Genomic DNA, 26,370 nt, shown 5'->3' with positions numbered 1-26,370 from the left:
ACTGCTGCGCTCAAGATGAATGCACTGTATTGGTCAGTTCTCTGCCCTTCCACATATTCTGAGATGTTCCTACAGATTCAAAGAGCCTCAAACTGGTGATTTCATACAACAAACCCTAATCTGTATCTAGGCTGTATGTAAGCTAGGCCTATATCATATCCAAATGAGTAGGAATTGTCAATAATTTAAGCAATGTAGCTATTTGCTCCCGAAGAAGTTCTGTGCACAGCTGTCAGCAGCCTGCCATGGGAATAACAGGAATCTGACAATTCAGCAAAGGGATGGGGATGGGCAGCACAGTCTTCAATTAAACTTGAGTATCCCAAATAAAGTGCAACAACTACGTTGATGTCAAGATCTCCTCTACTCCTCTATTATGGCTCACATGAACTTCAGTGAACCCCCACCACCCTCACACACTTGGTTGTAGCCAGGATATTATGTCACAGAGTCTTTACAGATAGAGCATTCTGATTGGCCAGGCCAGAACTCCGAGACCCCATTACCACTGAGACATGGCACAATGCTCACAATGCATCCATGACGACATGCCAGTATAAAAGCACCAGGTGAGCTCATCATTCAAGTTGCAGCTGAGAGAGCCACATCGAGAGGATGGATCGAGTCTACACCACCCCAAGCATCAGGCGTTTTTTCGCACAGTTCCAACCGAAAGTGCAGAAACCTGAAGGGCTGGAGCGTGTCAAGACCACCCCAAGCATCAGGAGTTTCTTTGCACGGTTCGAACCGAAAGTGCAGAAACCTGAAGGGCTGGAGCGTGTCAAGACCACCCCAAGCATCAGGAGTTTCTTTGCACGGTTCGAACCGAAAGTGCAGAAACCTGAAGGGCTGGAGCGTGTCAAGACCACCCCAAGCATCAGGAGTTTCTTTGCACGGTTCGAACCGAAAGTGCAGAAACCTGAAGGGCTGGAGCGTGTCAAGACCACCCCAAGCATCAGGAGTTTCTTTGCACGGTTCGAACCGAAAGTGCAGAAACCTGAAGGGCTGGAGTGTGTCAAGACCACCCCAAGCATCAGGAGTTTCTTTGCACGGTTCCAACCGAAAGTGCAGAAACCTGAAGGGCTGGAGCGTGTCAAGACCACCCCAAGCATCAGGAGTTTCTTTGCACGGTTCCAACCGAAAGTGCAGAAACCTGAAGGGCTGGAGCGTGTCAAGACCACCCCAAGCATCAGGAGTTTCTTTGCACGGTTCCAACCGAAAGTGCAGAAACCTGAAGGGCTGGAGCGTGTCAAGACCACCCCAAGCATCAGGAGTTTCTTTGCACGGTTCGAACCGAAAGTGCAGAAACCTGAAGGGCTGGAGCGTGTCAAGACCACCCCAAGCATCAGGAGTTTCTTTGCACGGTTCCAACCGAAAGTGCCGCTGTTGACTTGGCTCGGGAACAACGGAGGAGCCCCTCACGCTGGAGAGATGTGCTGCGACAGACCGAGGCTCATGCCGGGCCTCGACTCACTGCCACTGCTTGCTCTCGCTGCGCAGGAAAAACCCAACCCAGCGAGCAGCCTGTCGTCACACATGCCTGTGCAATAAACACATTCAACTGACTAGTTTGAAGAGTCTTTGTGTAGAAACAGAAACCGAGCTGAGCTTCGGCAGGACCTGCGGGCACAGCGCTGCACGCCACGGCCGATACCCGCTGACCACAGTGCAGTCCCGGCGGAGCTGCAGACCTGCAGCCGCCCAGGGAGCCGCCAGGGGACGCTGGTTAGCGGCGAGCCGAGAGAGACCCGGCCGATTAAAGCCTCGGTCGGCCGGGCAATCCTGGCTGCGCTGTGCTGATCTGCGGCGCTGCATTGTGGAGCCGCTGTACGTATTATGGACGATGAGATCAGTAGCTTTATTCTGACTATTTTGCACTTTGCTAATCATACGAATGTAGAAAGTTACTCACCTGATCACTCGTACTCAAAACCCGGCCGTGTTTCTGAGTGGCTTCCTTACTCATCCCGGTCCTGTCCAGTGCTGCCCCAGAAAGCGCCTCTCTGTGCGGAGCAGAAGATCGAGCGGCCCGCAGCGCAGAACCGGCCACCCGCAGCCGCGGACAGTGCGAGTCTCTCCCGTCCCTTCGTGTCTGTGGACTCGGGGTCCGCAGGGCTGCCGGGGTTGACAATGTCCACTTCTTCACAGAAAGATCGAATCGAAAAAGGATTCGCAAACAAATCGACTGAGTCTCGGCTGTCAGAGGACGTCTTTCTTGGTCGTGTTTATTTTCAAAATCAAACACAATGCCTGACAGCTTGCCTGGAGTTTTCGTGTTTGCGGCTGCGCAGTTGCTCCTTTGCGCTGTGACGCAGGGCGATTTTGGGATCATAATTTGGCAGCACGACGCACTTGTCCTCTAGCTGTCAGAGCCGGAGAAGTGACGGTAACTTATATAAAATGGGGTAATACAGTGTATAGGCTACTCTTTGTATACTATACACCTTCAATAACGGATCTCTACAGCTTTCAGTGTTATGTTTTAGGAGAGTATTAATAATAATTATATTGTTCGAAAAAGACCACGCATGAAGAAACGGAGAAGAACCCTTGAAGAAGAAAAAAACATCAGTATAATGAATCTCAATTGTATTCATTTTTAGCAATTATTAATACGTTTTAATCCTATCTCATGGTATCGCTTTTCCGTTGTATTGTTTTAAACAACGTGCATATTGCATCCACCGAGACTTTACTGGTCGCTGTTGAAATAAAAAGCAAAAGAAACAGAAGTCTTCCAAAACAACTGGCGTTTATTAACCTTTCCAAAGAGAAACATTGACTTTCCCCCCTTTTTCCCTCCAGGTTCCCATAAACCGCACACAGGTCACACTTTGTCCCTCGCTATCCCCCATCCGTGCCTCCTCCCGTCCAGTCGCCGCTCTCAGGCTGTACCTCCCAGAGACGGCGGTGCCACACGTGTAACACGCATGTAACACATACACAGGTTTTCCAGTTCTGCTCTCATATATGTTTTTTGTAAGATCAGCGGGGAATATCACAGTTCAGTCCAGATGGGCTTGACTTCGGGTCAGTCCAGGCCCTGGCCGCAGTCCCCTGAAGGCGACAGAACGCGGAGCTCTGGAATACTGTCCGCCGCATTCCAGAATTAAAGTGCACTGTCCACCTGATCCAACCACACTGTACACGTCACACCCCCTTATCTCGGCGAATACTGCATTGGTAGACTTTATGTCCCATTCAGTTGCTAATATAGAAACATAATGAATTAATTTGTTCATCAATTCATTAATTTGTGTATTATTATTATCTTTGACCAAGTCAGTTTAATTTAACATTGAACATAATATTTATTTAACAATCTTTATACGCTTCTCTTCTTCCTTTGGGAAAATAATAATGCTGACAAGTTTCAAAAGAAATGAATGATAAAGTGGGCAACATCTTGTTTTAAGGGATGTTTTTGTCCTTGGGAATTAGTCAGCTGAAGGCTGACAAGGAATGGACCGATGACAATGATTGACATATGCCAGCATTGGATATAGAGCACCCACACAAATCCTCAAACAAATTAAATGGTCAAGCTTTAACTAATTCACAAATTATATTTCCGTTGCAGGAAGTATACTTGTACATCTTGCATTTATGATTAATGTATTTGATAAAGGCTACAGTGAGTTAGTTTCTGAAGCCCACTATGTATGTATGTATGTATGTATGCATGTATGCATATATGTATATTTGTGTAAGTGTGGCAAATCCTACTGTCCACTATTATTTTTTACATTCCAGTTTCACTAAATACCCCCCCCCCCCCCGTTTTGAAATAAAATCCAGCCCCTGGTGTGCACTATAATAGGAATGGCAGTATAAGTATTTTTGGGAGGGAGAAATCCAGCTACAATGACTCATGTGCGTACTGATTTTTTTTTAAGTGCTTGGGGGAATAAAAACAACACACAATAAAAGTATCTCATAACCGACTGATGCCTTGAGTGGAATATAACATGGATCAGGAGTGGTGTGGCATTAGGACCCAGTGATAGGTGTAGCCAGGATTTCCCCTCAGGGCTCCGGGAGGGCCGAGTGACGCATGCGCGTACGCTGCTCTGGCTAGAGCCTGATCGCTCGAACAAACAGAACAGGATGATACGGAACAAAACAGGCGACAACATTGTACCTGCTTAAAGGAGCCGCGGTCCCAGTGAGCCCCCCCGCCGACTCGGCCAGGAAGTAAAGCGGACACTTTCTTATGGGGATTTGGAAAAGAAACACAGAAAAGTGATTGCAAAACCTCTGGAAAAGCTGGATATAAAACAAGTGTGGACTCTGGACGTGCATGAAACTAACCCGAGCAGAAGTCACAGGGAGAAGATCGACCCGGGGGGATCAAACAGCAAACATGCTATAGAAGAAGCGAAAGCATGAAAACAAGCCTGGGATGAGAAACAGCTGGGAATGAGCTCTAGAAAAGTGCCCCATCGGATCACTATGGCTTGATTTCGACTTTTTTGGGGGCTTCAACTATGATTTTTGTTTGAGAGAAGAGGAAAAAGAAAGTTTGCAGAGCGAGTGGGGATTTGTGCTCTGTGAACCAGCTGTTTGTATCCTGTCCCTGTTTCTCCCGGTGGGGCCACCTGTTTTGTACTGGTTTCTAATCACCATGTCCAAAGTGATACTAAAGAAAAACCACTGGACAAGCAAAGTGAACGAGAGCTGGGTTTGCAAAGACGCCCAGGGCGAGCTGCATGTGGACCTCCTCGGCGGAGCGGAGAGGGGAGAGTTTCCCTACATTGGGGAAGTTCAGGAGGATAAGGTGGTCTACAAAGATGGGAAATTAATCCAGGGGGAATTGATCCTCGAAGTCGAAGGGCTGGCTGTGTCTGGATTGCCTCTGTATGATGTACTGACAGTGATCAATAACTGCAAGGGTCCCGTCAGGTTGAAAACTGTCAGACAAGGTAGGTGATGCAAGCAGCCGACATCCGACATGATGATGAGAAACCCCAGTGAGGGTTACACACTGTGTCTCCCGCTGTTTTACCAATACACTGCCTCTGTACAAGGAGCAGATGAGACAAGGACGATCTTAAAACAATGCCTTTCATTCTTTATATTTTAAAAAGTGAAAAGTTATGTATTTATCAAATACATATTTTTTTAACTTCTTAACACCCAGGATGCACAACCCCCTTCTGGAAACCTGTCTACCTGTCTGTACTGTTGACGTTGACTTCAAAGTGTGGATTTCAATGAAAAGGCACATATACATGTCCAGTAGCTCACTTGTCCAGTGTGGATCACATATATATATATATATATGTATGGTTTGCTTTTGCTTTTGCACTTTAAAATGATACTTAATCAATACAGAATATGTTAAGAAATATAATCGTTCAGAAGCTCAACACCAACAATTAAAAATGTTTGGACTGTCCATCTGAGGAATATAACTCTATTGCAAACATCAAATTAGATCCATTAGATCCACTAATCCATTCTTCCCCCCCTGGCATGCTGTTGTATTGCCATCATCAAAACCCTTTTAATGTCTACATTTCCAGAGATTGCAGGGCCAATAATATGGTCATGTGTGTGAGGAATGGAGCAGAAAGGCAAGTTCAGTGAAACAGCTTCTTAATTGGGGACTCTTTGGATCCTGTGGTCTGATTGAATGTGACATGCCAGTTGTTTCCACTACTGATTCGGAAGCAGGATCCTAATCCGCAATGTGAGCAATAGAAAATCTCAATATTTAGAGATACTTAGGCAGACTTTTCTTCCCGATCACATATTCTATTTGGTAGATGGATAGCACTTTCCTTGCATGTTTCTTCCCCCCCAGTTATTTCTGGCTTTATGCACTGTGAGTTTGATTAGTTGCACCCAGTGCATATGAGGTGTATTATGCATTTTAATTTACAAGGTTGTTGATTTTTGTCTTCACGCAACTGCAGCTTATTCTGTTTTGCCAGAATGACTTAATTTAAATGAACAATGAACATGACAATGAACTGTTGGGTAACATCAGTGTCTACTGTTGTGATGATCTGAATAACTTGGTAGGCAAAGGCCAGCACTTTCCTTCCTAGTTTACCAGTGTTTGTGCCAGTGTACAAATGAAATACAATGCATTATGTTCACAGTAAATGCACATAGGAACATTTCTTTTAATGCCATCTTTATTTATAGTCTACTTCACGTGGTTCTAGCTCATTTCTTTTCAGGCATAAAATGGTGAGACTTCAGATCAAATACATGTATCTTTTGAGACAATTTCACGCAATGGACCAACCATTTCTCTCCATGTGAAGGAAATCCCATTTCCATTAAACTCCTTCTAGTTACTCATTATAGATACACAGTCACCTGACAATATTTAGTTACAATTTAATAATTCAGGAAGTCAGAGAGTGTAGTTCTAATTAGAGTCAAAGCACACCAGGGGATTGTATTTAAGAAGGGTCTATGTTTAAAGCTACATCTTGGCTATGCAATTCAAAACCAAAGCAAGCAGTCACTTTCATTACCCTGGTAGGAAGATTCTCAATAATAAAAAAAAAACACTTCCTTTGAGCCACCATGTAGAAAAGTTAAAGAATTGATTCCTGAAGTAGATTAATTTCAGAAGCCAACTCTGCTGCTCTCAGTGCTCCATTCAACATATAGTTCTATAGGGGTCTGAAAAAGACCCTTTCCTCTTATATTTTGCTGTAGATTTAGAAATATGTAGTATGGTAGTCATGCAAATGGCTACGTCCAAGCTGTGATTTACTTGGAACTAACACTGCTGAGAAGAGACTTTGGGATTTTTGTTTTTTCAGCTTATCCCTTTACTGTCTGGAAACATTAGTCTGACACACGATCTAAACAGAAATGTCACATCAATTGCGTTTTTTGTGATATTTTCCAGCTCAATAAACAAGAGCTCTGGAGAATAATTAACTTTACAGTGCTAGAGCTGTGTTGAAATACTTTGTGGGGAAAAAGGTCCTCTCTGTTTAAACAGGTATATTTTTTGGTCCTGTCATAATAGAGTTAGGGTGCTGGATTGCAGTTCCACTGTTTATATTCATGTTGAATAAAATGGCTATTGGCCTGCCCTAATCCTGCCCAGAAACATTCTCAGACCCCGTTTAATTGGGAAGATATGGTGGAGCGCATGTTTAAAATCAGGAACAGGAGGAAGAAACAAATGTCAAGAAATGTGTGCTGGGGTGCGTTCCAGCACTCATGCCGTGTTGCTCTGTCAATGTCAGGCCTCACTTGTATCCATCAACTAAGTAGGCCTGTTCATGGAAAACACTGACTTTATTATTTTATGCTGTAAAGTTTCAAAAATCAGATATTTCAAATACCTTTTCTGCTGCACTGTTTCGAGCGTCTAGGATTACAATCACAATGAAGCATGTGTGCTGCTCCATTTGTTTCTTATTATACAGTACATGCCTGGATGTTAATGATTTTTTTAACGTTTCAATTGACTGATAAATATGCTACACGTTTTAGACCGATTTAGAAACTAGGACTAATCATGTACAGTAGTTATGTCAGAACTGTTGCTAATTCAAACCAAACTCTAATCAAGCTTATTGATATTTTGTAATGCTCTCTGTGTAGGTTATAATTAGCTGTGTTGATCTATGTTATGAACTCTTGCAAAGTTGTTTTTGATCCCGATTTTGAAAACCTAAGTTCCTTATCTAATCAGGGTACTTCCCTTTAGTTGGTTAACTTTTGGACATGGGTGTTTGTTTCACTTCCAATGGTGTGAATACTGACTTTCATTCATGATAGTCAAAACTAAATTTGCGTAAATTAGAAAAAATAGTTGGTAACGAAACTTGTTTAGGTGAAAACGTTTTAGCTTAGTCATTTAGTCATTTAGTTATTCAAAAGACTGTGACTTCAAACTTTCACTTGAAATCAATCCCCTTTAGAATAATTTTTCTGCCTCCCATGTCTTGTTATGACTGGTTTTCAGAAGAAAAGTCACTTTAACAATCATTAAATAAAGACCATCATTTAGTTCTGAGATTGTAGTTTAATGTCCTTGTGGGAAACTGATAACATATGCCCCGTTCCTATAAATTGCATGGCTAGTTCCCAGACATTTATGGTATACTCCTCATGGGAACAGCACAGGTTCAAAATTCTCACATGGGAATATGAGCTGCACCTGTAGATCAGTTGAATACGGTTGATGGAGATGATATCTATTATCTATTTTCAAATTCACAGCCACCTGTATTAGAGAGATATGTAATGGTATCGTCTAGGTTACCTGACAACTAGTTAATATAGACTGGAATGCAAGAAGACCAAGAATATGGAAAATACACACAAAAACACACAAGAAGCAGGCAAGATATATACTTAAAATAACAAAAATCAAATGGATCCAAGAACAAAGCGAGGTATAACATCATTGAAAGCATAAGGATGTTAAACAGGCAGTAGGCCGGTCACATTGTAAGAAGGACAGGTCAGAGATAGACTGATTAAGCTAAAGAATGGATCCCTAAAGCAGGGGTTTTCAAACCGGTCCTGGAGTACCCCCTGCCCTGTTGGTCTTAATTGCTTAATTGATTCCTTAATTGACCTAACAAAGCAATATACCATTCAATTAAGTAATTAAGACCTCGGTTGGAACAAAAACCAGCAGGGCAGGGGGTACTCCAGGACCGGTTTGAAAACCCCTGCCCTAAAGAAGGTGAAGTTTTGTTGTAGGAACCTGGAAAAGAGGCCCAGTGTTGATCGATAGAAATGACACTGTTCATCCAGCAGGTAAATGTTATATTATTAGTAGAAAAGTGGATTTAATTCCTCATGTGGATGTCTGACATAATTCAAGTTCTGGTCCTTGCTACCCAATTACAAAGTACTTGACATTGCAGTCTTGGTGGAGTACCTTAGTATCACCTTTACCTGTCTGTGACATGGGACTAACTCCATTACTGATCCCTGTGACACTCTTTTCAAAGCTTTGTCTGAAATTGCCTTTTTTTTTTGTATTTTGTATTTTATTGTATATTTGTTTATTAGACGCTGCAAAATATTGTAGGCTATTCATCAGACAAGAATACATAGTTACGGAGCTTTTTTTGACAGCCAATATGGCCGTTAATATTCCAGAATTCCTTCCATATAGAACACCTACCGGACATATGTTTTAAATAGCCATATAATAGCCTACATTTAAACAGAAATAAAACGCTATGATCCAACAAATGTATTTTATTTAAAGTAGTTTGCAGAATTAACTCTTCACAAACATTGCGAACTGAGCATATAGACTACAACAATAAAATAAAACAAATAGCCTTGCTATTGTTAATTAAATAAGACATTAGCCTACATGAAATGTATGTCTCTTTGCATTCCAAGCCTGTCAAATTAAGTAACTTGAAAATAAGCTAAATGAAGAAGCAATTAGGTCTGAAAAATAAAATAGGCTGGTCGGTCCGAATTCCGCGTTTGTCAAATTCCCGTTTATTTGCGCCATTACTTCATTGAATAGAAGTGCTCTGCTGCTTGTGCAAAGTTGAAGCCATCCAACCCCTCGCCACAACTTGCCATCCTCATCACCCTTTCACCTTTTCCTCAGCGCAGCGGCTCTTCTCAGGGCTGTGTTTATCCCGCTCTGCATGTACACTGGACACAGGGATTGTGCTGCAATCTTCCCCAGCTTTCCCAGTCGGGATAGAATTAGTCACATGACCAAACTGTCTTGGCAACATATCTTATAGGTCACACAATATTAGGCTATTTAATGCGCTATTAATCAATTTATTTATTTATTATTGGCATATTTCCCACCGGACATTTTGGCCACTGATATTTTCATTTGCCGGACAACTACATGTGATACCGGCGAAAAGCCAGCATTTGCCGTCTAACGTAAACCCTGGTGTGGTTATGTATTTAGGCCTAATCAGTTGGTTATTCTTTGCCTCAGTTTTTATGAATGTGTATTATGCTTCTAACTTCAACAGCATCAGAAACAAATCTGAAAAGCCTGGTTTACACGGCCTATTTAGCAGCCATATACTCTATACATGGGATCGATGGGAAAAGTCTATTTGGCAAAGGCTTAAAAAATGCCAAAACATTTCTGGGGTGTGTTGCATGTTGAGATGATTAAATGCCATTCCTCATAACCAGAGCCTCAGTCAACTGCTACATCCTTTATCCTTAGTATCCGAAGAATCGTAGGCTTTTAAATCGTAGTCTGGTGATTAGATTATCTTAATTGTGACTCTGAATCACAAACAAACAACCTTGTATAGATTACTTTCTCAAGCCTTCTTTAAAAGCTTTGCCTTTTAACAGATATATGAATGAAAATAAGAGTAGCCATATGCTTACTGACATATAAGTAATCATCTGCTAGGCACATTTTGCATAGGAGCTGGGGTATGCCAAATGGGTCTTTTGTGGGCAGGAAAGAATGGAGCAACTTAAAGACACGATAGTTTTACAGTCTCATCTGACATAATTGTTCCCATTTAGTATCCGTGCAGGTTACCAAGGAAGTGGCAAAACAAAGAGATGTGTGCACAGCCCGGCCAGAAACACTGTGTCAACACCGTTCCCTTCTCCTAACTTCACATCCAGAGGGATAGTTCAGTTGTTAAAAAGATATTGTTTTTTTATTTTATGTTTCAGTTCATATTTTTTATTTATTTTACTGACAATATGTTAACTCCTCTACTAAAAAAGAATAGATAGAAAGAAAGAAAGAAAGAAAGAAAGAAAGAAAGAAAGAAAAAGTATTCTTAATCCAGTGATAAATATCTTTAACTTTTAGGTTGGTTTTAGTTTGTTTCGCCACACTTTTATAACATACAGTTGTAGCTGAAATTATTTACACCCTTAATTTCAAACAATGGTATTTAATCATTTATGTATTTCAGTAATTTTATACATTATTTTTTTATATATAATGTTAATTAAATAATACTTCTTTATCAGCTTATTTAGCTCTTAAGATTTGTTTTAAAGGTTTGTTTTGAAGATGGAAAACATCCAGTTGATTTCAATTAATATAACACTGGGAGGGATGTGTTATTTGTGGACTTTCAGTTCCCAGAAATCAATGCACTTGCAGTCAATTTATTCTCGTTGATTAAGAAAAGCAAGTCTTCACAGAACTCCACAACACAACATGTTTATGAAGTGGCCATACTCAGAAAGTGTGGATGGAAATTTGGTTTCTGAGGCAACACACTGACAAACTAAGAATGTTTTAGAAGTAAAATGAGCTAATCGGCATATAATGTTAATCTACTGCAGTGACTAATATGCTTTGTAAGTCATTGTATATTATGAGACTATGAATGCATAATAATAAGGAAGACATACAATTAGGAAATCTGAAGGAATTATTGTTTGGAAAAGTAAAATATATCCATATAAAAATGGCATGCTCAGCTCATCTTAGCAAAAACAGTGCATTATGAACATTAAACTATCTAATGAATATTTCCACTCCAATTATATTGGTCCTGAGACCTGCCTGCCTGAACTCCATAATCGTTTATTGGTAAAATATCACCAGAATTTTGATTCAAACCTTGTTAAAAAGAAAAAATATTCATGCTATAGAAAAATATATGATTTAAGCTAAAGTGATGTATCTAAGCAAAAAAAAAATATAATGTAAAATTTACATTAAAAATTTAGAAGTATCTCTGTGAGTAATTTTGTGGAAGGTGATAGAGGCAGGTTTTGAATGTTAAAAAACCAACCTGTGTTTGTTTATTGAATGCTCTCTAAACTTTGCTGTCCTGTATGAGGAAGTGTGCTTTGTCTATTTTGACAATTGTCATTTCACTCTGAAAACTGGAGTGAATAGATTTCTAATTATAGGTTACTGGCAGTTTATTAATAGTGTCCAGAAACCAATAATGTTTGTCAATAAATTCTGTTGGCTACTACACCATATTCACATGTGGATATATTTAGTGTCCCCCTTTGTATTATTATTATTATTATTTTTATATTTTTTAAGATTTTTAAATTCTTGTTCTCTGGAGACTGAACGTTTTCTTTCTTTCCTTATTCTTTTTAGTACCTTTAATTATAACACAAGCCCTGGGGTCTGATTACACACATCTCATTAAAGCAAAGCTTTTTTTTTTCAGGTCAATCACATAGGTTTCCTGAAGAATAAAGAGAGGCACTAGTCTTGATTAAGAGGATTTAGAAATACCTCTGTCCCTGTATTGTGCGAAAAGCCATAGAAATGCTACATGATCCAAATCAGATATAGAGAGACAAAAGCTGGTCCTTGGCACCATGGAGCTACCATAGTTATTTTGGCACTGTTTTCTTTCTTTTTTAAATTTTGCCCTTTGTAGGGAGATGTTTTGAGAGTAAATTGTGCTTTAAATCATCCAGGCAGCCTCACTGGAGTAGCAGCCTCTCATTAAAACGGCAAGCTGTCTTTGGAGAATCCTGTCCCGTAGATGGATGGATGTGTGCGGTTTTGTCACCATGGTGCACAGCAGAGACAGGTGTTATCATACACAGAGCTGTCTTTGCTTTTTTGCTTCACTGTGTTTAGAATTAAAGGGGGAAATAACTCAGGGTTGTATCACTTTGTGCATACTATTGTCCGGGTGTAAATCAGTATCACAGTGTTGAAATGGCTCTTTCCTAGTTCACTGTATTTCACTCAGTTTCAGAAACTGATGATGAGAAAACATTGCTTGTGTACTGAGGTTCTTTATCTGGGATTTCAGTAAAGGTCAAGATTATATATGTAGCCCAGAGTACTGATGGGATATTCGGAAAAAGGGTCATAATCCCCCATGCAAGATTATATAATATATATTAGAGCACAGTTGCCTTGTGCCTCAGTAGCATGGCTCCCTACCCCTAGCCTACATTCCTCTCTCAATCCAGGTCTCTGGTTATTTCTTATCAAGGTTATGAAAAATAAACAATAAACACAAGATTTGCTGAAAGCTTTGACGGAGCAGTGAAATAAAGGGCTGTATGTTGTGCCGCCAAAGGCACTTGAAGTCAAGTGTTTATATAGCTAGAAACTCCACTACATACGCATGGGAAACATCACCTATTATGACGGGTACAGTAATGTTCTGGTGTGTGTTTGTAAATCTGTTTGCTATTGCCTAAATATAATATATACCATCTTGCCTGAAGAGAAAAGTATTTGGTCAATGCATCTTAACAGTGCTCACTTATGGAAAACTGGTCACTAAATGAAAAAATGATACATTACCAGGAAACAACACAAAGAAGCATGGAAAGATGTGTGCTTCCAATAATAAGACACAGAAATGCATATAAATGGATCTGAGAACAAACAAAATTAATGACGTTGTTCAAAGACTGGACATTTTGGTCGTATTCATTGCACGAAAAACAGACCAAAGGTGGACAAAAGCAGCTACAGAATGGATCCCAGGTAAAGGAAAAAAAAAACTAGAAGACGAGCACATAAAAGATGGGAAGATGAGATAAGAAGGTTGCTCGGTGTGACCTGTAAAAGAGACGCTGTCCATCGAAACAATTGTAAACTTATTATACTTAGCAGATAGTTTAAACTCAGTTATTCCCTTTTCATAAAATTAATCAACCCCCCCCCAACTTGTTGTGCAGGAGTTGGTTGATGCAGCAGGACTTCCATGAAGTCAGATGTCAACTTCATTGTTCTTCGGCTTTATAACAGTACAAGGGAAAATGTGCTATCGGGTGAGCAGCATGCATACGATATCTGATTTGCACTGTAGTAGGAGCTTCTAAATGCTCGAAAGCTTGTCAAACACGATTTTGGTTTCTTTGGCCCTGTCTGCTCTACAATACAAATACCTTGAAACCAGATTTCCCCCATTGAAAGATCTGAGTGCATTTTTGTGTTTTATTGTTTGTTTGAAATGCATGTTAGAAAAGAAAAAAGAGAAGACAAGCACTACTAATTAACTCTTCCCAGTGTTCCCCAGGCATATTCTCTGCCAATTTGCTTGCTCCCCTTTACAGAGTAAGTCCAGTCCAGCAATTTGTTCATTTAAAAACCTACACTGGTGTACGGTGCATGTAAAACCTGCACGCATATTACAGCCTATATACAGCAGATATGGATGTTGTGTTTTATACACAATCTAAAGTAATGCATATATTCTAATTATGTACTGGTTGAGTAAAACATCTGGAGGAGTGGGAGGTGGTGGGGCAGCTTTCGGTTTCATGTATTTTGTTTAATTGAAGCTTATGTACTATTTACTATGGATAGACCAAAACTAACCACACCAAATTCATCAGTATTGTAAGTTTGAATAAGTCCCAATTAAAGCATTTACATATTTACAATCGTTTTCACTGTATGTAGTTTGTTCACTGATTTAAAATGGTGGCTTTTTGCTTTTTTGTATGGGACACCTAAACTGTATACACTATATGTTATATAATCAGTTTCCAGCTAGTTGCAACAAATTAAATTTTCCAGTAGCAATTAATTTTATTTACAAATAATTATTAAAAAGAAGAGCAGCTGTGAAACTAAAACTACCTGTACATTTCTAATAATTTCCAACTGAAGAATCAAGTGCAATCCCAGAGGGACCACAAAATGCTTCCAGCTGTGCACTCTGTCGATGGCATTCCTGTTTTTTTAATTTTTTGAAAATTTTGAACACTCAAATGTGAGTTTAGGTTTGAACAATGTCCTATGATGGTATTTGTTTTTGTAAACCTGGAATGCATTGTAGTTTAAAAAGCAGTCTTGGAATGATGGTACGTTGACTATGATTTGATAGTTAGTTGTAGTAACACATAGACCTACATTATGTAAATACCTGCCAGGCATCACAGGTAATTCTGTTGGTATCTGGTCTAACCCCAGTGAATGGTGGCATAGTTTGTGTACATGGATGTTATAATTGTGTACAAGAGCTTTATTCTCATGAGCATATTTAGAAGCACTGAGTGCATACCCCAGCATTTAGTTTATGGTATTCTGTTCTAGTTTCATCATGTGGGCAGTCAACTGACAGAAGACAGTGTTAGATTTCCCTACCCCAGGAGAACTGGTATGGGCATGACAAATCAATTTATTGCATCTGTCATTTCCTAGAAGATGTAACCCAGGCTTTAAAGCATTTTGTTTTCTGACTGACAAATTTTCAAATGTGTTTGGCAGTAGTCTAAAACATTCAGTCTTTGCATTGCAAAACTTGTAAAAATTAACGTGCAGGCTGACGCTTCTAACAGCTGCACTGACTGGGAGCATAATCTTGTCAGCATCTCTTGAGAGTCATTTCTGGATTTAAAAAATAATATTTCCTAACAGAAGTACCAGAAGATTATTTTATAATATATATAAAAAGGTGCTTCTTTAAAGAACCACACTTCTGTACAATGAACACGAATGTACAAAATAAAAATAAACCTTGTTTTAACTAATACGAACTTGTACTAACTGCTTTTCATAAATAACTAAAAAAACAAGGGGTCTCTAATTTAAAGCTTGGATATTCCAGGCAGAAAGCTATTAACCAACATACTCCCTTAGGGAGGATTGTACCTTCAAAGAAATTAATTCCCTCTTACCGCAGCTAACAGCACAGCAATGATAAAGTGTCACTCATAGGATTGCTTATTTATTGATCTGGGTGGTTACAATAAAACACCAATACCTGACATGTCCCTGTCTTTAAAGTGACATAATATTGTCTGCTTTATGGTCTCACAATAACAGACAGATACTGTGATGTTACACTGAGAATAGTTTTCAATAGAACAGACACAAATTTAATACAATTCCTTCCCTCGCCAAACTATTTTACACAAAGATTGAGTGTGTAAACAAACGTGCAATGGTGAAGTGTTTTGAAATACAAATAAGGCTACTGTAGCAAGAGTTGATGACCTACATATCTTGTCTACTGGCAGGGTAAGCGAAACTGTAGTGATCATCAGCATTACTGCATTTGAATATAAGATGTAAAGGTGACCACATCTCTGGAAACATTTTAATTAATGGATGTGGTGCTGAAATACATTTTACACTATGGAATGGTGAGATGAGATGAGACTTGTAAAACAAAGAAAAGTCTTAAAACAAAAACCCTAAATGAAAAATCTCCCTCTTGGCTTCTTAAAATGAAGCAGGAACAACCGATCAAATATTTTCTGCTTGGTGTATTGATTTTAATCATCTCAAAGAAAGGTAGTTAAGTAAACAGGATCCTCTCTCATTTAATATAAGGTTGTGACAGGGCCGTATAAGCCACGCATTGTTGATTCCACATATTGCAGTAATCTGGCATCTGGCTGTGTTTTGTCCTCTCTTCCCTGTTTATTTTACTGACATTCACTTCTGTGAATTAGTGCATAGCTCAAGTCAAATACATCTTTTGCATCACACCACTCTGGCCGGTGCCAAAGTTTCCAATACTGTCCTGAGGAGACATACTGTTTACAACGAGAAAATCTTTTTAATCAATCAGATATTTAGATTGTGGTTTCTGTGTGTTCCGATTTATTATAATGTTTGTTTGTTTGTTTGTTTAAACATGTATTTATTACATTATATGATACTATTATATGTGTTATATATTAACAAACTATAAAAGTAACAAAATGCAAAGAAACAAACACACAAGCAAGGGAAATTCAAGAAATACTCTTCTGGCTGATAAGAAGATGCATCAGCAGTTTTATAACTTCCCCCTTTTTGGTGTGTAGCTAAAAAATGGCTATGGCTGCTAGACACTATGATGGATTTAATGTCCTGTAACATTGTTAATGGGATTTTTAAGCTTCACAGGCTCAGTATACAGCTTACAGGAAAGGTATATTTTACTTCTGTTGCCCTTTATTCAATCTACAGTACCCTTTCTGTTTATCTCGATATTTAAACATATTTATAAAATTTGCTTTATATTTAAGGCATCTATCATGTAGGTTAAATGTGTGTGTTTATGTTAATTTATATTTGTTTATTTGTTTTTCCAACCATATCAAACAATTTGACATGCCTGATGAGATTAAAATATGGTTAAGGTCAGACTGGCCATACTGGAAAAAGAACCCAACCCATTTACTAATTTATCTTCATAATAGAAAAACAAACCAAACGCAAAGAGATCACTATTTGATCTCACACCAAATTCTAGGCCTGTTCTAGAAGGTCAGGCGACCAGTGTTATAATTTAGGAAAATTGAGTTTAAGTTCATAGGTGCATTTTTACAATGTCTTCTGGGATGTACTGTAGGTGTAATTTCATTTTGTTTTGTTCAAATAACTTGAAGCCTAATCACAGCATTTGAAGTGCAGACATATTTGTGGATATACATTCCTACCTTATCTTGTGGAACTGTTGTGTTTTGTAGAAGGTTGTGTTTGTCCAGTTAAAATGCTCCACTGGGGAATTCTTGTTAATGAAATCCGAAGCTCAGCACAAGTTGACATTTGTTTAAGAACAGGTTTTATCTATCTAATTTTTTGTTGGTTCGGGGCTCCAATAGGGCGACTCAAGGGCATTTTTCTTTTTGTTCCTCAGTCACTCCTGTTTCAGCTTTCTTGAATGAGCAGCAGGTTTTGCTCTATTAATTTGTCCTTCTAGCCAGACAAGTGCCCCAGTAGCTCTTGCAAAGTTGCGTCTCTGATCAGTTTCCATCTTACTCTGTCATCCAGTTTTGGAGGGTCTGATCTAGACAGGGTCTTGGGGTTGCCATACACCTTCCAGTTCTTAATAATCGCCTTGACTACTCCAAGGCATATTCAAGGCCTTTGATTTTTTTTTTCTATCCCCTGATCTGTGCCTTTCAATAACTTTGTCTCAGAGTGCTTTTGAAAGCTCCTTGGTGCTCATGGTTGAGTGAATTTATCCTAAAATCATGTGAATTGCTACAATTTAACTCGGGTGGATACCACTTAACTTTGTATGTGATTTTGAAGGTGATTGCTTATACCTGAGACAATTTAAGATTGGGGTGGACACTTATCCAACCAAGCTATTTCAGTTTTTATTTTTTATGATTTTTCTACACATTTCTAGAATGTGGTTTTCATTTGGGTTGGGATTTGTAGATAAAAGGGGAAAAAACTATTTTAATTCCAGGCTAAATAAGGCAACAAAAGGTGAACAGTTTGAAAGGTAGTCTCTCTACATGCACCATATAGGATCTACATATATTACCAAAGTTAGAATGTGAGTAGAAATATCAGGGCTCGCAAAATCGCTAGCCCGACATCCCGGGGCTATAGTGTTTTCCAGTCACCGGCCTGCCCGACGGGCTGTCTGAAATAGTGTAATCAAATTCCTCCCTTGATTCACGTTATTCACTCTCTTGACTTGTTATTTTAAGGAACAATACAATCGCGGAAGTTTTTGATCATCAGATTTGTCCGTGTATCGACTGCGCAGCGGCACGCAATGAAGTTTGGCTGCGTATTGGGGGCCCAGGACCATGCAGTGAAATTTGTCCTGAATCTCCGCGCTGGAGCTCTTGTTTTAAGAGAAATACATGAATAAAAAACAAAGACCCACTTTCACGTGAATGCGTCACTTTGCGTGTCAGAATGTGTGAATCCATGTGCAACACACACACTACCATATATTCTGCTATATAAACAGCATAACATAATTAGAGCACCATTTACTTGCCTCACAAAACTCTGGTATTATTATTATTATATTGAATTTATTGCCACACTTTAATATGTGAATTATTCCATCAGAAAATCAACACATTTAGCTGTCAGGCTTTTGTTTGTGTTTAATGGATAAAACAACAGAGCTGCGCGCTCGGGTTTATGTCGCAACGATCTCAATGGGAGACCAAAACCGAGTGCAGCGTTAATATCACTGTCTCTCACGATTATAACTCACTATTAAATCAATCGTACATGACCAAACATCAATATCCCCAATGTATGTAAAAATACTTCTAGTTAAGACCTCATGTCAAACATTATCTTGTTCTCCCTTGTTTTTCTGCCCCTTCTACCGGTAACTTAAACACGCCGCGCTGACGATCATGTGTCCGGCGTTGCGCTGCAGGAGACATTTGTTCCGCCAGGCGGCACCGAACATTTTGGTCGCTCCACTTCTTTAAGGCAAAAGTGTCCGTGAACCCCTGTGATTGGACCCATACACGGCCACTTAATTCAACCCTGCACTGGTACCATGAAGAAAGTGACATTGACATTGGGGTGGCGTCACAGAGACCCCATGGTATCACAGCAGGAAAGTAGAGGGTTTCACCAAAATGGGTGTGTTGGTACTAGATAAATGGTCCAGTAGAAATACAAATAAATCACATTCATTCCCTTTACCTCATGTTTTCAAAAGGTAAATCACTCGGCACCAAGCAGACACTTACATGATAGATTAATAGAAATTTCAGTTCAGTTAGAACCAGATGCACATTTATATTGATGATTCTAATTTGATTATTTTAAATCTGATTGTTGATATTTGTGTTTGGAAAGAGTTTTTGATTGATTTTTGGACTCCTAACCAAGTTTCTACATTAAAAAACAAAACAAAACAAAAACTTTTTTATTTGGGCTAGTAAAATTCATTTCGGGCTACCAAAATCTGAAGAGTGCCTGCCCTGTCAGTTTTTTTTAGCTTTATTGTGCTATTCATACTCCACATACCAAAGATTTTCATCTGGCTGTTTATACCATTGTGAGAGAGAATCCACCTGTTACCCAGGTAATACTTGTAAAACAGGTTAGAACGAAACTATTGCATACTTATGTTCCACCTGTTGTACAGAGCAGGGTGGAGAAAGGTGTATGAGTGTAATTGTACAGGTATGCTGTGGAGATAAGCCTGGAGCCTGTCTGTGTATGTGTGCGCGCAATTACGTGCACGCTTTTTTAAAGGTGCAGTAAAGTATTTAATTGAAATTCAAAAATTGTCCACACATTCTACAGACAATAATAAATCTCATTTTTGGATACCTTCAAAAGCTGCCACTGGTTATGGGCCACATGATAAGAAGTGTTGAAACACAAGTGTATTCTTCTTATTAGTGTAAAGGGCTAAAACTCAACCTTAACAGCCGTACTAATCCTATAGGTTAAGGTTGACAAAACTGATGTCTATTCCTGTGACTCTTTGGTCTTTCACAGATTTCTTTAAATAATTTAGTTTGTTGTAATTTCTTGTAGGTAAAATGTCTTCAGGTTAAACAAGTAAAGTAGTACAAAAATATAACGGAGGCTCATGTGGAATGACATGCTGCTTTAAGGTGATTGATTATACCCGCCAAATAAATGCAAAAGTAAATACATCAATAAATAATTCTGAGGCATGTCTGAATCTTGTTATTCAAATAATATATCTATGCCTTCAAGTTGGAGTATTAATACTGAACTGGTTGTTATAGAAATCAATAGATACTCAAAACTAGGCTAGGCTGCTATGGCTTTTTGTCCATTGTGTAAGAGAAACTGACTCGTTGCAATGATTTAATGTTAATGATGGCTTCTGAGTACTGCCTGCATACTGCTATGTACTTGCTGTGATGAAATACCTTCTCCTGTAGTCTAACCTTGGGCCGGATTAAATCAAAACTTTGACCCACCCGCTAATAGAAAACTACAGAACTATACTCAGTTGTGGCTACATTTTTAGTAAGATGCCACTTTCTTCTAATCATAAATGTAACCACTATGATGTGCAGGTTTGTAGTTTGCTATTAGCCGGTGGGTCAATGTTTTGATTGAATCCGGCCCCTAGTCTAACCTATTGATCAGCCAGAGACTGTGATTCAGGCAGCCTTTCTATTTCTATTGACATTGTATTATCGGTCAAAAAACAACAACCTCATGTATTATTAGCTATCATACATTATGATAGTATGCAAATTATGTTTATATTATAGTGTTGTTTTTCAAAAGTTTATATGTATAGTGTGTGTGTGGATGTGCTTCTAATTATGGGAATGCTTCTACCGGTTTGTGTAATAAAATAAATCGTCCTAATGATTTAACATGTTGACAACAATTGTTTTCACATTTTTGTTCTGTTGTTTCAGTTATGTTTTTGTAATATTGTCTCTTTGGAATAAATGCAGTTACTGAAATAACATTGTTTACATGCAGCAGGAAGTAAAAAATCTGCCATTTTGTTTTTTTAAGTATGCAGCATTTACTAAAGTAGAGCTTGATGGGATGAAAAACATACTTATTCACAGGAAACTGGTTTCTTTAAGTATATAAAATAAAGCAAACCACAAAACCGGTTCTGAACTGGTATATAATGGGTCCTCAAAATAATTGAATACATTGTTCTTTAGAAATCTAACAGACACCTCTCTAAACTGGACAATACAAGTATAGGCCTACTTAAACCTTCAAAATTAGCAGTGGACCTAAGAACATAGGCCAGGATTACACACAGTATTTTTGCCAGCAAAGTATTGAACTTTTCCATGTCAGCCTGACTCAAATTTGTCTGTCAAGAAAAATACCTATAAACACAATGAATGGGCTCAAAGTAAACCAATGAGAATCACAAGAGTAGGGTGAAAGCTCTTCCCTGATGAAAAGCTGTCTCTTTGAATTCTTGTAGGTACTGAAATAAAATACATACTGAGGTTCCTTCTGTACATCAGGTTAATGTATGGTTTAAAGGAACTTGTAGCCCTCTTATTCCTGATTTGATGAGAAGTTGAACAGCACTGGATTTATTGCTATCTGCCATATCTCTCTGCTATGTGTTGGCAGCTTTCACAGATTGACTGTTTTATATATGCCCTGGAGATTGTAACATTTTGGACAGTGTGTATTGAGCAGAATAAGAAATAAATGGTCTTGCCTTGGTTTTCATTTTCGTGAAGGTCAACAGTTATGTAATTACAGAAAGCCTAGTCTGCTAACAAACCTTGTAATTTGCGGTGTTTTAGCACAAAGGATGGATTTTGAAATGTATGATCTGAAGCTAAGCTTCTGTTGCTAGTCTAGCGATTGAATGTAAAACTTTATCAGTGTAAGTACTGGTTTGTTTTGAATATCTGTGAATACATAGGCTACATTTGTAAAGCAGTAGCATGCCCATGACATCTATTTGGTTGCATATTTCTTTTTAATTCGCTGTGTAAGTTTGTTTTGCATGTGTGTGGTGAATTTGCTTTGTGTATATTGTACACCCTTACATATATTGGATGTTCTGCTTCTTAATAGGTGTTGCTCTTTTCTGCAATGCTGTCTGTAAAATTAATATCTTAACACTTATAATTTCTTAAAGCTAAAGGGTTACCTATTAGGGCTCAGTCACATTCCCGGGTTGAACTGTAACTGATTTCACAACGGCTTTTTCCTCAGTTTCCAAATGTTTATGTATATTGCTGAAGAAAAGTGTCTCACAAGAGGAACTGATCAGAAAATGTGGTTGAATAGAATCTCTTCAGTTCAGCAGACCCCCAAACAGACTCTCCAATCTAGCACAAACAGTAGCTTGTGAACATGTTTAAAGAAAGTGTTTTATATATATATATATATATATATATATAAAAATATGATTTCTTTGGTATGGTTTCCTTTCGCATAGTCTACACAACCAGTGTGCTGCTATCATCCTTCTTTGACAGCTCTGTGAACCGTGAAGAAAATGCATTCAATCAGAGTTCAGATTCGGCACGAACTAGAATTTGTTTTGATAGCCTGTTTCCCTGATATAATTATTTCTGTCTCCTGTTCTATGAATTTCATGGGCTTTGTTTTTTTGCCTGAGCCTATTAAATGCTGCTTGTGTGAGATAGTATCTGGAATCCATAACTATAGCCCAAAGTCCTTCAGGCAGATGGTTTTAAATTTTCCAGCATACTAATGACAGTTTTTTATTTGCTACATAAGCTGTAGTAGTCAGTTGTAAATATGAATCGCCTAACGGAAACAATTTCACAAACTGCATACTATGTAAGGTGTGTTGTCCGTAGGGCTGTCGATGATATCATACTTTGATGAATCATAATAAATACACTGCAGTTTTTGGATCTGCGTAATTATGGGTGATCTAACTCGGTTCCATATTGCATCTTGTCATTTGACGTGGAAACTGTCCAAGGCAGGTAATAGAAGGCAGTGTTTTACAATCTGTTTGAAAATGAAAGGCTTAATTCTTGCTCACCCTAGCCGTTAAATGTTATCTCTCACATTCATTGAACCCCATGGTTGCACTTTTATTTTTTATATCCCACTTTGTTCATTGAATTTTTTTGTAGAATTAATCATCTGTAACTGTGTTTTTCAGACAGAAATAAGATAAGCGGAGCAATGTTATCTCTCCATGAAACTGGCTGTCAGCCAGAGGAGGGTTTAAATCAACTTGTCCTTAGGTTGTACCTCGTGTGAGGGCCTACCTCGGAGCTAATCTCTGGATGTCCCTGAGAAAGGTACAGCACATTTGATAAGTATCTGAGCATCAATGGAGTTTGTGTACTCAGTGGGGACTCAATTTGGACTTTTTAAATTGGTCTTGGTCCTTAATTTGTGTGATTGGACAATGTTATTTATGTGTGCAATGTGGAGAAATCATTATGCATCAAGCCTTTTGAGGAAGGCCACAGATATTGCCACCATATTTCACCATGGCTATTGACTTTACACAAGGACCTCAGTGGAGCCCATCTGCTGACCAGTGTTGGATGTCCACAGCAATTCTGATATGTGTATGAACTGGACAGCTATACGAGTAGACAAGGAGGTGCCTTCAGTTTTTGTTCTTCAGTTTTATAAACCATGTCTTTCCTTTTTAAAATGACCACCCAATTTGTGATTATATTTTATTTGGGGGATTATAGAGCAAGTCATTTTATTTTATAGTTAATCATATGCCTCCTCATATTTCTCTAAAAGTTTTTTGGACTTTACAGTGAACAGATTCACAATTTTCACAGCATAGTACCGGTGAACTGATAAGGTGCCTTTTAAAAAAATTCTGATTCAGTGTTAACATGAATTCTAAAGGCGTTTTCCCCCTTTTCTTTAGATATAGTATCGACCTACTAAAGAATTGAACTAGTGCACCCATTTTATTATGTTTATTAACAAGATGACATGTCTGTGTCCTCTCATCGTTTCACCCACACCAAGTTATGGAAGCAGCAGGCTGAAAAAATTATCTCTCATTGATCTAGCCCCTAATTTAAGATCAATGTAGTTGGATTCTTTAGTGACTGGGATATGTTTTAGCTCCGTTCCATCTTCAGTGGTGCCCTGTGATTAGAGAGCCACATCTTTAGGTCATAGGAATTCTTGCAGGGTCAGGACACTTTCACACTTAGTGCTTTCCATAAAAGCAGAATAATGAGTAATTTGCAGAATTAGAATCAACAAAAATAACTTAATATTAAGGTTACACATTCATTTGCAAGGGACTGGGAATTGCAAAATGTACTTATTGACAATAGCTTGTATTGTGGGTGTTTATCTCTGAACATTATAAAGGCACATCTTTGCATAGCAAGCAAATCCGAGTATTTTGTTGTAACCCAACTACTGAGCAGTGAAGAGATAGACAAATCATCTGCGATTGGCTGAAAACAGTGTACATATGTTATCAGCAGGGCTGAACTAATTCCAAATATGTCAACAGAGAAGTGCAGGACAAATTAATAACTAACCATTGAGGGGTCCAGGAAATTCAGTTTTAAAATAGCTTATCAATCCAATTTGCCATGGTTTTTCAATTCCATTAATTGTTCCCATTATAATGCTACAGCATACTATTCTCCCCTATGTATACATCAATGAGCTACTGGTACATTAAATTACCCACCAATGTTTACAGTAAATAATTAAATTTAAACTTTTTTTTTTTTTTTTGCTTAATTTCTTGACTATTTGAGATAAAAGCAACATCTCTCCATATAGAGGAAAACTGATTTCCTGAACCCTAGATAACAATTGAGCCTGGGTGCCCATCAAGGTCAAATTCTAAGATTGGTAAACCAGATGAAGCTTTTTAGTTGAATGCCCAAAACTGATTAAAAATAAAATGCGTGCTCTGTCGGTTCTGTAAAGATTCCTGAGATCAATATGATATCTCCATTGATTTCTAATGGAGACTTCAAAACCACAATAGCAGGATAAGCAGATATGGGGAAAGGTTAAAGGTCAAGCAATTTCCTTTTATGTGGAAAACTGGTAAGGTAGTGTACTAATCAACATGATGAAATATTTGCAGCCATGAAGAAAAATGAAAAAACTGAGATTTAAGATCAAGAAGCAAAAGGTTTATATATACAATTAAATAACAAATGAACTGCTTAAACAATATTGCATTCAAGTGATCAGTTTTAATGCTTTATATTGGACAACATGTTCTTCCTTTTGATGTTAGGTGGGCTTTTTATTTTCATGTTTTTTGTCCATATAAATCCTGTCTTACAGTTGCACAGTGTACAGCGTATAAATCGAATTCTACAGCTTTATATTAAGCAAGTCGTGTGTGATAATAAGATGATGTTAGCAATGTAAAACAAACTAAAGACTAACCATGAGAACACACTCATTGTTATTTCTTATGGCATGCACACATATTCAATTAGCTTCAATTTATGCTCTTCATTTAGATTTCATATTTAGTTTTGTGCTAGGCACCAAGCTTTTTCTTTTTTATGCTTCCTTAATTTTTTTTTCTGTTGCATGATCTCATATATAGACAAAATGTGCTTCTATCATCTGTAAAATTGTACAAGAGAAACAAACAGTGTAGGACTAGTTTCTTATCAAACCAAGTCTGTAAGCAATCAATAGGTTTTTATGCGTAAAAGTAATTTTAAATTGTGCTGTGAAGCATGAACGCAAATGCACTTCGACTAATTAAAGTAGTATAACTGTGAAACACAAACCAGTTGTTCGGAACCACTATGATTAATCACAATTGGTCTTGTCCTAAAAGTATGGATGCGAGAACCATTGCATAATGTGACACTGTTTTTCAGTTTTACTTTATATTGATAGCAGATATCCAGTTTCCAAATATTGTTTAATTACCCGTTTCATTTATATTATAGCTTTCTGTAGCTACAGTTTGGCTTGCATTAGTTAAAGATTGTTAGAGAAATATGAAAATTCTCTGGTTGCCCATTTAGTAAAAGCCTCTGTCCAAAGAGTGAATATTCTTAAGCAGCGCATATTGTCGGACCTTAAATTTTGAACCGCTCTTACAGGCACCCCCGAGAATGCTCTAGCCAGACGGATCATACAAGTGGCAAACCTGCTGCACCAAAAGAAAGGTCTCTGAGTGCAAAAGATTTCTGCATTCTTGCGAATCCAGTAAAGTGATTACTGTAATGGGCTCATGTCCAAAATAAGCCCTCTCTCAGATCTCTGGTCTTAGTCTTAGCTCCAGCCTTTACTAGCGTCTTTCCATTGCAAACCAGAAAATACTTTAATGGCAAATTTCTCTGAAGATA

The 26,370-nt window shown here is 38.4% G+C and overlaps 1 protein-coding gene across 12 annotated transcripts in view; it reads left to right on the top strand.

Moving 5' to 3' along the window:
* The first annotated feature begins 3,981 nt into the window (after nt 1–3,981).
* The window catches only part of magi1b (membrane associated guanylate kinase, WW and PDZ domain containing 1b), a 158,007-nt gene continuing 135,618 nt past the window's right edge, over nt 3,982–26,370 (top strand). For 7 of the 12 annotated variants that reach the window (XM_066697999.1, XM_066698007.1, XM_066697995.1 and 4 more), the window contains exon 1: nt 3,984–4,922. In XM_066697999.1, coding sequence (XP_066554096.1) covers nt 4,625–4,922 — 298 coding nt within the window. In that variant the 5' untranslated portion in view covers nt 3,984–4,624. Of the gene's footprint in view, nt 4,923–26,370 lie in introns of all 12 variants that reach the window. The other 5 variants (XM_066698009.1, XM_066698008.1, XM_066698003.1 and 2 more) reach the window with 2 other exon arrangements.

Source organism: Amia ocellicauda, chromosome 3, assembly GCF_036373705.1.
Source record: "Amia ocellicauda isolate fAmiCal2 chromosome 3, fAmiCal2.hap1, whole genome shotgun sequence".
Taxonomy (NCBI): domain Eukaryota; kingdom Metazoa; phylum Chordata; class Actinopteri; order Amiiformes; family Amiidae; genus Amia; species Amia ocellicauda.
Note: the sequence above shows the minus strand (reverse complement) of the source record. Positions and strands in the feature narration are given on the sequence as shown.